This window comes from Sitophilus oryzae, unplaced genomic scaffold, assembly GCF_002938485.1.
Source record: "Sitophilus oryzae breed Bouriz unplaced genomic scaffold, Soryzae_2.0 scaffold_172_pilon_pilon, whole genome shotgun sequence".
Classification (NCBI taxonomy): domain Eukaryota; kingdom Metazoa; phylum Arthropoda; class Insecta; order Coleoptera; family Curculionidae; genus Sitophilus; species Sitophilus oryzae.
The window spans coordinates 8,550,393-8,563,308 of record NW_022146424.1 but is presented as its reverse complement, the minus strand read 5'-3'; the positions used below and the strand labels follow the sequence as shown (position 1 = coordinate 8,563,308).

Here is a 12,916-nt window from a genome sequence, read left to right as displayed (position 1 = left end):
TCTAAATATTTTACTTTTTATATGTACAAAATTACAAGGTACAGGGTGGTCGAAATTAGTCTGTTTTAACAAAGAAAACCTATTTCCTGACTAGATAGAGCAAAACCGACATAGATGTCATGGGCTAGATTTCTGAGATACGTTTAATGGCGTAAACCGCCTGTTGATATTTTCACTGCCAACAGAGATACGGTTTTTTTTTGAATTTTTTACCATTTTGAAAATTGCCCATAACTTTTTTATTTCGCGGAATAATAAAATTCTCTAAAAACGTTCTTAAGACACTTTTTTAAGCACAATCCAGTGGCGTAGTCAGTTGCTCTTTTTGTCAGAAATAATAAAAAATATATTTTTTTAAATGGAAATCGTAGTTGACGAAGAACTTAAAAAAATGCTGGCGTTTAACCCTTTCCAACGATATAAAGTTATGGGTATCTATTTCTAAAAGTGAGAGAAATATTAGGGTTTTTATCTTTATATCGAAGCAGGCTTTGATTTTGAGTTGATCTATTTGCCTCATTATTTGTTATCACAATTTAATATTCTATACTATTATTTATCTGCATAATTAAAGACTTTTGAATAGATAAATTAGCATTCTATTATTATTAGTAATAGTAATTATTTTATTAGTATTAGTAATTACAACTGAAATCGATACAATAAACAAAGAACAAAACTAAAAAAAAACGTATTTTTTGAGTGACGAATATAGTTTTCTAAAAAAATCAAAGATGTTCAAATTGAGCATATCCTTGTTAAATACACAATAAACATCTTTTGCGCACAGAGTTACAACGATTTATTAGGCGAACTGGTTTAATAAGTCCAAAAGCTTGCCTAGTAGCTTTCTGCAGTTCTTCTCTCGTCCCAATGGTACTTCCCTTATATATAGGTCTTTTAATTTCCCACATAAAAAAGTCAAAAGGAGTTAAATCACAGGACCTAGCAGGCGAAGATATGGACCCCTTATTCCAACACAATACTCTCTTTAAATTCTCCATTTAAAAGTTCAGTTGTAACCCTGGCGTTTTAATTGTATTTGGTTATACTAATATAGAATGTTGATTTACCTTTTTAAAAGTTTTTAATTATGCAGATAAATAATAATATAGAATATTAAATTGTGATAAAAAAATAATTAGGCAACTAGGTCAACACAAAATCAAGGCCCGTTTCGATACAAAGATAAAAAACCTAATATTTCTCTCATTCTTAGAAATAAATACACATACAGTACGTCTGTCCGTTCTCTAGCTACGGGGTATCCGTGAGAGGGGAAACGATATTCTCTCGATGTTTTTCGTAAAAAATTAGACGACGCGTCCCATCAATAAAAATTCGACCAATTTGCAAGTAGCCAAAAAAATGAGTGGGCGGAGCGATTTGCGGTGACGTACTCGTCAAGTCGACGTATAAAATATATTGTTGTTTATTTAAATGTTTTTTGTCCGCATTCCTTTCATAGACACAGATCCAGCAGACGTACTGTACTGTAACTCATATCGTTGAAAAGGGTTAAATGCCAGCGTTTTTTTGAGTTCATAGCCAACTATGATTTCCATTTAAAAATTATATTTCTTATTATTTCTGACAAAAAGAGCATGTATAGAAAAAAACTGACTACGCCACTGGATTGTGCTTAAAAAAGTGCGTTAAGAACGTTTTTACAAAATTTTATTATTCCGCGAAATACAAAAGTTATGGGCAATTTTCCAAATGGTAAAAAATTCAAAAAGACCCCGTAGTATCAGTTGGCAGTAAAAATATCAACAGGCGGTTTACGCCATTAAACGTGTCTCAGAAATCGAGCTCATGACATCTATGTCGGTTTTGCTCATCTAGTCAGGAAATAGGTTTTCTCTGTTAAAACAGGCCAATTTCGACCATCCTGTACAGGATGTCCCATTTTGGTTGAAATCATACGGTATCTCAGTTATTAGTGAAGATAGAAGGGTGCGGTTTGCACAAACCTGTGCCAATTTTTTGTGAAACGGAAGATGCTGTCAACAAAATTTTCATACCCCTCTTCGTTTCTGAGCTACAGGGTCTTTTGAAAATTTTGCAATATGGGACAGCCCCCGTATCTCTGTTATTATGGATGATATCGAGAAGGTGAAAACTGATTCTTGTAGAACTTTTTACGTAGAATACAGTGGCGCAGTCTGTTTTTCTATGAAAAAAATATTTTTGAAAATATGAACTAAAGTTATGTTTTTTCAAATGGAACACCCTGTATATTTATGAATCATATGATCCGCTTTACTATGAGCTTCTCAAAAATATATACCACTCTATATTTATTTTCACTATTTACTGCAATATTTAAGATATATCATTTTCTTATTAGTAGACCATGATAAATAACAACAAAAATCAAAATGGTATTGACTAAAATAGTCATACACATATTAAAATTTTATTTTGAATTGATATATTTTACTTTTGAACTGTACCGAATATCACTTTTTTATATTTTCTTTTTTTATAACGTAATGGGTTTGCCAATATCTAAAAGCTTGCATTATTAAAGCATTTTTTAGGTGTTCCACATTGTATTAGTTGCCAGGATATAAGATTTCATATTTCAAAAATCCCCAAAATCAGAAATCGAGAACGGATAAATCCGGGAATCAGGGAGGCTATCATATATGGGTCCATTGGTTCCAATTCACTGATTTGAGAAATAATAATTTAACAAAATTCTAATATTTTCGTTGTAAGTTAAGTTGAGGAGGAGCCCCATCTTGCTGAAAGTATATTTTACGTAAATTAGGTAAAGGAATATTTTTAATAGTTCCGATACGGATAGCTTCCAAGATTTACAAATAGCCGGTAGAGAGTTAAGTTTTCCTAATATATAAATAATTTATTAGTGGCCCTCAAAATAAAAAAAGAGACAGATAGCAGTATACTTTTAATTCTTTGTTTTTTTTTTATTATCAATCATGGCCTACTAATAAATATGATCTTTTTTAATGTATTTTTTTAAATATTGCAGTATAGTGAAAATAAATATAGAGTGATATATAGTTTTGAGAAGCTTATGGCAAGCCAGATCATATAATTTACAAATATACAGGGTGTTCCATTTAAGAAAACATAACTTTAGTTCATATCTTAAAAAATATTCTTTTCGTAGAATAACAGACTACGCCACTGTATTCTATGTAAAAAGTTCTACAATAAACAGTTTTCACCGTCTCGATACCTTTAACACTAACCGAGATACAAGGGATGTCCCAAATTATAAAATTTTCAAAAAGACCCTGTAGCTCAGAAATGAAGAGGGCTATGAAAATTTTGTTTACGGCATCATCCGTTTGACAAAAAAGTGGCACAGGTTTGTGCAAACCGCACCCTTCTATCTTCACGAATATCCGAGATACCGTATGATTTCAACTAAAATGGGACACCCTGTACATGCAATTCTCGATCTTTTTTACGTCTATTGTTGCATGAACCGAATCACATTCCATCTGAGTGTAACCTTTAACTAAATATTTTTGAAATATTATAATATTGTTTTTTGTAGCAAATGGCAAAGCGTTAGCTATAGTGACATTGCGGTTCTGGGCACTGCAACGGTCACTGTAAAATACAATCGGCGCCGGCGTATCAAGCTCAACTTCGGTTTGCAAAAAATCAAGAAGACGTTGTTCGTATCTCTTACGGTTACCGAGATACCAATGCTTGTACCACGAATTAGCACCCTGTATATTTTGTAATATGTTACTCACCAGACAGGCCCTTCTCCTTATAAGCGATACTTCCAGACCCGTCATCATCCGAAGCCGAAATCGATATCGAAGAATTTGTTCGGTTGAACATTCCCAACTGCGATCTCGACGCGCCAAGCTCGTGGGAAGCAGTCATTGGATCAGCAAAATCGATATTCAACGGATCCTCCATAATTATTGGAGGAATTATATTAAACGGATCATCCAAAGAACTCAAATTAGCAGCCAGGGTGGAGTCATCAAAAGTCAAAGGGTCAACGTCCTCTGGCAAAAGCCTGCCTACATCGTCCACATTGTCCGGTACGACGACATGTTCAAGAGGTGTTACCGGTGATTTTTCATTGAGGAGAAATAAAGGTGGTAGATTACTAACTGCAATTTCATCTTCGGTTGGTGACGGTTCTTCAAAATTCTCTTCAGGCGAACCTTGATCGGTAATGACATTATTAATAGGCTCCTGGCTTGTGTTAATGTCGTTATTTTCTTTCTGTGGCTGTACAGAAGAATGTGACTCAAACGTATTATTGGCTAAAATTGATTTAGATACTGTAGAGGTTTGGACGCGGACTCCACTTGTCGATGCCACTGTCGTGATTAATTTTGGTATAAAATAAAATTTCTCGCTTGAAGTGGTTGTCACTATGAGTTTGATGTTTGAAGGTAACTGTGCTTTCGCCGGCTGGCCCTGTCGTTGTTGTATCGCAGGTAGCTGTTTCAATGCTAAGGATCCTGAACTAGAAGGGATGGTAGGAACTGAAATACTAGAAGAATTGTTCGCCATCTTCAATATTTTTATGGTCGGAACGCCTTTGGATCCTAGTAATAATCCTATTTGGGGCAACTTCCTAATATGACCAAGCATGAAAAATGCCTTTTCTGTATATCCATATTCAATCTGTAAATTAAACGTTATACAGCTTCATTCAGAACCTCCCAATTAGTGGAAAAAATTAGTGGTTTCAATTAGTCTTTATACTTTTTAGTTTTTTTTTTGTTCTGACTTACAGTAATGATGCTTACCGTAAAATTAGGTGAACAAACTTCTACGGCTAATTGAAACTACTAATTCCACTGATTTCGAGGTTCTGAATGAAGCTTACAGCTCAAGTTTCGTTTACTTGAAATCAGTTATGTAACAAATACTTGTTTATTTAGTTTACTTATCCACTCAGGAACGCGGAGCAAGATCTTTATCTACCTACCCCACACTCAAAGTTAGTTAAAAGTTCAATATTATACAACTCGAAAAAAATGCACAAAAAAATCACCTGCAATTTTAAATCAAATCCATAACATCATTTTCTTCATTTCGCAAAGCATTGAAATCTTATTTACTAGACAAGGCTTTCTACGCCGTAAATGACTTATATTTTGATAATCAAATTTGATCTTGTAAACACTAGTCTAATACCGTATGATCGAATAAAAACGGCGTCCAGTTGGCAGGGAAATGACGATCGATGACATTTCCCATATAAATTTACATACAAAATGACAGCGATCTTCATTTCATAGCCATCGCTGACGCCGTTTTTTCTCGATCATACGGTATTTGCTATTACTATATTTACTATAATAAACTTACTAAATATTTTTGAATCTTATTTTTATTTATTTATTTATTTTTTTATTCTTTGACATTGTAAACATTTATAAATGTTTATTTTAAACAATAAGACTGACAATGTAATTTGTATACTTGTTTTGTATTCTCTTTTGTTTGTTTACTTTACGTTTGTATACAAATTGTAAAATTTTTTGACAATAAAGGCATTTATTTATTTTTTTTTATTAATTTATTAATATTTGGAAGCCTTTTCGAATAGTATATTACAAAAAAAATTCTGCAGAAATGTATCCTTTTCGAGTTTTTCAACTTTAGAATAGCTGAAATCAGAGCTACTTTCTTTTACTTCAAATCAGGTATGTAAGAAATATTTGTTTATTTAGGAATTGGAAGCCTTTTTGGATAGTACGACCAGTGGCGTAGCTACCTAGGGGCTAGGGCTAGGGCAGTGCCCTGGGGCCCTCAAGCTCAGGGGGCCCTCGAATCCTTACCAGAAATCTTGATCAAACTGAACTTTTGGAAATTTCTCCCATTTTCAAAATAAATATGACAGGTTGTAATCCCACTTTAATCAGGACAACTCGATAGAAATTCAAAAATTATGCCTAGGGAATTCCCCTAAATTCTTTCTGTAGGTTGGCAGTGTTATCAATTTGACGAATAGTGATATGTGCGTTTTATTATTCATCGATGTGCGTTTTATTGTGAATTCGAGTTAAGATTTTTTTTTGAGAACGGTTAAAAAATTAATGCTGTATCAGGAGTAAGTAAACTACCTAATGTCAATAAACTTTTTTGTACTGGTCAATATAGTGGTTCAATTTTATTTGATTTTACCACTCACATTGATGTCCGTTAAGTCAATAAATCGTGTCAAATCTATAGATTTCGGCTACAACTCATTGTATAACGCGAAATATCGTGAAAAAATGCAAGTCACCTGCAATAGGTACATTAATTCAGGTCCGCGGGCAGGAGATCGTTCATGGTCTCCACCGTATAGATCGTATATTGTCTCCATCGTTCATGATTTCCACCGAAAATATTCAGATATAATAGGCCCTAGTTTTTCACTTCAATTTACTAATATTTACCACCTAGTTTTACCTCAACTAACTTAAGCATGGACTGTTCACCAATTATGTAAGAAAACAATGAACAAAAAATATGGAGTGCTAGAATGCGACCTAACGGAAGTATTTACAACAATGTTATTATTTTTTACAATTCCTGTCACTTCTGCAGCAGCTGAAAGGTCATTTAGCAAATTAAAAATAATAAAAAATTATTTAAGAAATAATATGGGCCAAACTAGACATTTATCGCTAATAGCAATTGAAAGCAAAACCGCATCAAGCCTGGATTTAAACGAAGTCATTGATACTTTTGCGAAAACTAAAGCTAGGAAAAAATTGTAAATATAATTGTTATTTAGTCAGTTGGTAGGCCCGACCTTTATATAATAAACCCTTGAATCTTCTCTATTTCGTTTTATTAGCCAAACCTACACCAAATATTAATTGTAATTTATGTTGTTACTGTTTAATATTTTTTATTATAATTTTCTTCCAAGTTCTTTTAGTGTTTCGAGTGAAATTTTGAGGGTAAAAGTTACTATAAATGCGACATATTTTAAGGCTAAAAAAATGTCGATAAATTCATCAAGGACGTGCATCTGGGTTTTCACTGGAATATTAAAAAAAAATGTGCGCCACTAACTTTTTTGCTCTTGTATCAAAAAGTATCAAAATTGTGTAGTACGTTTAATGCTAATTAAAAGTTATCTCTTGATATATTGTCGAATTCGGTCTCATTGATGAGATAAATGCAATTTAATCAATCACAATTAATAAAATTAATAAATTATATATTTTACCTAATTTATTATTAAATATTATTACTATTAGTCCAACCTACAGCAAATTAAAATAAAAAAAATAATGGTATTTAGCAAATTAAAATAAAAAAATAATGGTATTTAAGATAAATAGAATAGGTATTTTAGATAATACAGGTAGATAATGGTTTTTAAGAGAAATACATGCCGCCAAATGGCCTAGCAGCTGATGCGGCTTATATAGAATCCTTCTTCTTTTTCTTCTTCTAAGAGAAATACACATTTTTTAGCTTTTAAAAAGTTTTAACATCCTGTAACTCTTAAACTATGCATTTCCATAGCCATGTTTATAGGGACTTTTTTCATATTTTTTGATGAGGAATCAATGAGTACTTATTTAAAACTTTCGCAACTTAATGATATTAAAATTTTTTAAAGAGACTTTTTTTTTTTTAATTTTTTAAAGAGACTAATTAGACTTGGATCAAGGCAAATTAATAAAATTGCGTTTGTCTCATCCGGGAAGCCGAATTCGACAAAATATCAAGAGACAACTTTTAATCCGCATTAAATTGTTTACACTATTTCGCTAATAAAAGAGAAAAAAGTCGTGGCGTACAACTTAACAAGTATAGCTAGAGACGTGAGAAATATAAAATAACACGCGACCGGTGCTATCCCCAAGTCTCTTCCTATATTTGTTCAACTGTACATGCTTTTTTTAGAAAAATATTTCAGTGATCCCATGTGATGCACGTCCCTGGTGAATAATATTAATATTAAGACTTTTAACACCCTGTAGCTACGAAACAAAGCAGAATCGGAGCTATGCTGATATGCTTGGCAACTGATATGCAGTGGCGGACTAGGCCTGTCGGGGGCCCGGGGCGACGAAGCTAAATGTGGCCCCCAGTCTGTTTAGATAATGGTACACTTCTAATGCACATTTTGTAAAAATTGAATGACGTAAGTATAATGGTTGACAAAATTCAAGTATTTATACAAGGTGAGCCAAACCAAGCTGAGCCTGCGTTACAAGTCGTTAGAGTATCATTGTTTCACAATGAGATCTATCGATTAAAAATATTTTCAATATGGCGGCACTTCTGGAAGTACCGGAAGTTGACAGCAACTTTCTTATTTTAAACGGGTGACCCCATTTTTTATTACATACTTAAATTCTCTGTAAAAATTTATGAATTTTGATATTAAACACTCTATACCTAACGTTAACCGTTTTTGACATATACAAAAACGGTTAACGTTAGGTATAGACAAATACAAATATTTATAATTTTTGGAGGGAAAAAAACTGCCTGTCAAAAATATGTATATAGCCTAAACGTCAAATTTAGTGATTGCCACAGCCACTGTACCATAAAGAGAAGACATGTGGCTATCTATGTCAAAAACTAAATTGTCTGAATGTCATATAATAATGGCCGCAGTTGTCATGGAATTGTCCGATTAAAAAATTATCATAAATAACTTTTTTTCATATGGAAATCCACCTTTTTTATTTCACTCGTGAAAAGGCTTTTTTTTAAAATGCTTCCAAGGAAATACCGCGACAAAATATCGCGATTTTGTAAGTCCTCCAAGATCCGAGGGGCCCCTTCGCTGTCTCAGGCCCATGGCCCCCGTTATACTAAAGACTTCACTGCTCATCATCAGTAATGAAGCTAGAATACAAGTTATGCTGTGCATTGGTTGTAATTTAAAATGTTTATTCAGTAAAAATAAATAAAATGAAACCATTGAAAAATAACTTAAAAGCTAAAATAAATAAATTCAGTCTCAAAATATATAAAAAATAATAATTATTCGATATTTTAAACAAAGAAAATTACCTCTTGATTCAATTTCCTAAATAGAAAATGCCATTGACAATTACTGGGGCCTGATAATTGATAATTAAGTAAATATCTGCTTTCATTTATACTGTTTATAGTTGGCGTATACGTATGTTTTGCATACTCCACCTACAAACTGCTTTATAACAACTGAACACATATTGGCCTTGTTTGCCAGTTGAATAAAAAATTACTTATTAAGATTCGGAGGCCCCCTAAAAGACGGGGCCCGGGGCGGACCGCCCCTTCCGCCCCCCCCCCCCTTAGTCCGCCACTGTTGATATGAAAAATAAATCTTATTTTTACATGAGGAATCTCCCCACGAGAGATGGCACATGTTTTTTGAAACACCCTGCCTGCGATTTCAAGTAAAAGCGATTTCAAGTAAAAAAAACTTCACCCCGTTATACAACAAACTGTGACACTAAAATTAAAAAAAATACACAATACCTGTTGCATACTAGTCGACTCCATCTCCGTATGTCTCGCCAAAATGTGCATTTTAAGTGAGGGGTGGAATTTTATGAAATGCTGATACATTTTCATGAGGTCCCCGTTGCTAGTTTTACAGTGGCCACACTGATATTTGGAAATAGCGTGGCTCGCAGACCAATGATCCAACATGTTGGATGCGAAACCCATGTGCGTGCACTTTGGATATCCGCATCTGACGGCGCCACAATGATATGTTTTCAAGTGCGTTTCAAATTCATTCTCGAACAGAAATTCGATCTGGGTTAAATCTTTAAAGAAATAATGTTTATATTAAAAATAAAATATTCTAATAACTATAATATTAGTTGGTTCACACTTCAAGTATTATCTAGTTGTAACCCTACCCTTAACATTAAATCTAAAAAAATAACGTTACTTATAAATAACGATTTTCTCAAAAATATTCTACTAAGCCCTTACATTCATACTTGAAACATAATATATTTTGAGTAAACCTAATTTTACAAATATTTGAATTTGAAAATCTGGACAGACTAATGATTCTGTCTCGGATCTGTTTGATCTAGGCTTAGGTCTGTTATAGCGTATATTCTACCGTATCTCACCAGAGTTGCGGCCCATGGACAAAAATACGAAAATCCAAATTTAAAGAATGTGTTATTTTAGCAGTAAAATATCCGTATGTACAGGGTGAGTCAACGATAGAGTAAAGTCCATTATCTCATTTGTTTCAAGGTTTACAAAAAAATAATAAATATAAAAGTTGTAGAGATGGTTAAGATACACATTTTAAAATTATTATACAGTATACAGGGTGCTTCAAAAAAGTGTGGCGAATATAACATATATTTTTTTAAATGCAACACTCTATTTTTTATTTCATTTTTAGATTCTGCGTAAAATTTCATAACTTTTTTGTATATTATCTATACTAATATATAAAATCCTTAAGTGACTGACTCAGTGATTAATCACGATCCTGCTCAAACCACTCAACGTAAGAAGCTCAATTTTGGCGTACAGGTTGATTCTAGGGTGTAGAGGTTCGATAAGAAGGGATTTTTCGAAATTCCAGTTCCAAGGGGGTGAAACCACCCCTCAAATATTACAATATTTTTTATTTAAAAAACGGTAAAGTTTCCGAAAAAACACTCAAATACCTATATTTTATTTTGTTTTTTTACATATTTTAAGATTTTTTAAAAATGAATACAGGGTGTTTCGAAAAATCTGGTCATTGATTAATCACGATCCTGCTTAAAGCGCTTAACGTAAAAAGCTGATTTTTGGAAAACGGATTGACTTTAGGGTGTAGAGGTTCGATAAGAAGCGATTTTTCGAAACTCGAATTCTAAGGGGGTGAAATCACCACTCAAATATTAGAATATTTTTTATTTAAAAACCGGTGAGTTTTTCGGAAAAACACCTAAACACGTATATTTTATTTTGTTGTTTTACATATTTTAAGATTTTTTAAAAAATTATACAGGGTGTTTTATAAAATATGACCAAGGAGTAATCACGATTCTGCTTAAACTGCTTGACGTTTAAAGGTGATTTTTGGTAAACGGATTGACTGTGGGGTGTAGAGGTTCGACAAGGAGGGGTTTCTCAATTGTTTTTTCTCATGCTAATATAAAAGTGTGAGAAAATTTTATCCAGGTTGTATGTTAATGGAAATTCTTGCTTTGCTTTATCATCACCATTACAACTGATTAATTCGACGCGAACGAAGTCGCGGGTACACGCTAGTAATGTTATATACCTAAAATTAATAGTTTTTGTTATATTTAAATTTGTTTAAATAAATGTTAGATGGCGGTGTGATAAAAAATTGTCATTGATGGCATTGATTCTGAAGTTGGACAACTAACATTCGGTAGGAGAATTTTATAGAGATAGAAAAAGACCTATGTAAAGATATTTTAGTTAGATGTTACAAGGTGTTCAAAATATATTTATGAATTTCAACAACTTAAAATCAAGAAATTTCAATTTTTTTAAACGGTACACCCTATATATTATCATTTTTTCTGATAGATTTTACAAAACTCTTCAGCTTTTATTAAGTATGTCATATACCTATTTTTATTAGTTTATTTCAATTTTTTCTATTTTTACCTATATTTTTAATACAATTGCGCTATAACATCATAGTCGCCATGATAAAAAGTAATAATTATTACAATTTCATGTCTGTTAAGCAAGTTAAGAACAAAATTTGAATTTTAGTTTAATTTGTTGTAATAAGTATAAATGGTAGAGATAATAGTTACAGATTTTCTTGAAAATGAATTAGTCAATGTGACTGATATACAGGGACAAGCCTAGAAAACCACATTTTTTGGTTCAGTACTATATATTATATAGTATTTTGCTAACTACTATAATAAGAATAGATATATATTATCTAGAAAACATCTTCAGTATGTAATGGGACGATTACGCGGCAGTAGTAATATTGGCTTTACCAAATGAATTATAAACCAGAATTACTACGAGAAAAAACTTTACTGTATGTCGAAGAAAATTCCTATATCAGCAGTCTTCAGCAATTAGGTAATCTAGTATTACCCTAATCTGTGGCTATTCGCCCTGACAAAAAATCCCAAGTGTCATTCTTTCATAATATAGAAATACACTAAGAAATTCACTACTGCGATTTAGTTTATTTGAGTAAAGTTAATTAATTTTAATTAATACCAGCAATTGTAACTAATTATGAAGCTATTTGTAAAAGTTAAGTAATAAATAGTTTTGTTTTGTCATGGCAACTATTATTTTATAGGGTAATTGTATTAAAAATATGGGTAAAAATAGAAAAAATGGGAATAAATCGCAAACTATTAAAAACAGGTGTTTGACATCCTTAATAAAAGTTGAAGAGTTTTGTAAAATCTATCAGAAAAAATTATAATATATAGGGTGTCCCATTTAAAAAATTTGAGATTTTTTAATTTTAAGTAGTTGAAACTCATAAATATATTTTGAACACCCTGTATCATTTAACTAAAATATCTTTACATATATATTTTTTTCATCTCTATAAAACTCTCCTACCAAATTTTGGTACTCTAACATTAAAAACAATGGCACCAGTGACAATTTTTTACCACACTGCAATTTAACATTTGTTTAAATAAATTGAAATATTACAAAAACTATTAATTTTAGGTATACATATAACATTATATCGTCCTATTTCTGCCAAAAATAACTAACTAACATTTTTCCGAACAACCAAATTCAATCACTAACTATGTTTTGAAGCGGAGAATCCATTGCAAAAGTCATTAATTACGATTTCTGGCTATTTATGTTTTATTTTAATACCGTATAGTTACTAACTATAACATCTTTATGCAATGCAATTCATTTTTAGACGCATTTTTCTCGGAAGTAATAAAAAGTAAGTTAGTGACTTTTGGCAGCAATGGGATGATATATAAAAAAGTTATGGAAT

At 32.0% G+C, this 12,916-nt stretch overlaps 1 protein-coding gene across 2 annotated transcripts in view; it reads right to left on the bottom strand.

The window, feature by feature from the left end:
• LOC115881614 overlaps positions 1 to 12,916 on the bottom strand; it is a 52,576-nt gene that overhangs the window by 19,771 nt on the left and 19,889 nt on the right. For both annotated transcript variants that reach the window (XM_030899167.1, XM_030899168.1), the window contains exons 6-7: positions 9,448 to 9,740; positions 3,741 to 4,635 (exon numbers count right to left, since the gene is read on the bottom strand). In XM_030899167.1, the coding sequence (XP_030755027.1) occupies positions 3,741 to 4,635; positions 9,448 to 9,740 (1,188 nt within the window). The remainder of the gene's footprint in view (positions 1 to 3,740; positions 4,636 to 9,447; positions 9,741 to 12,916) is intronic.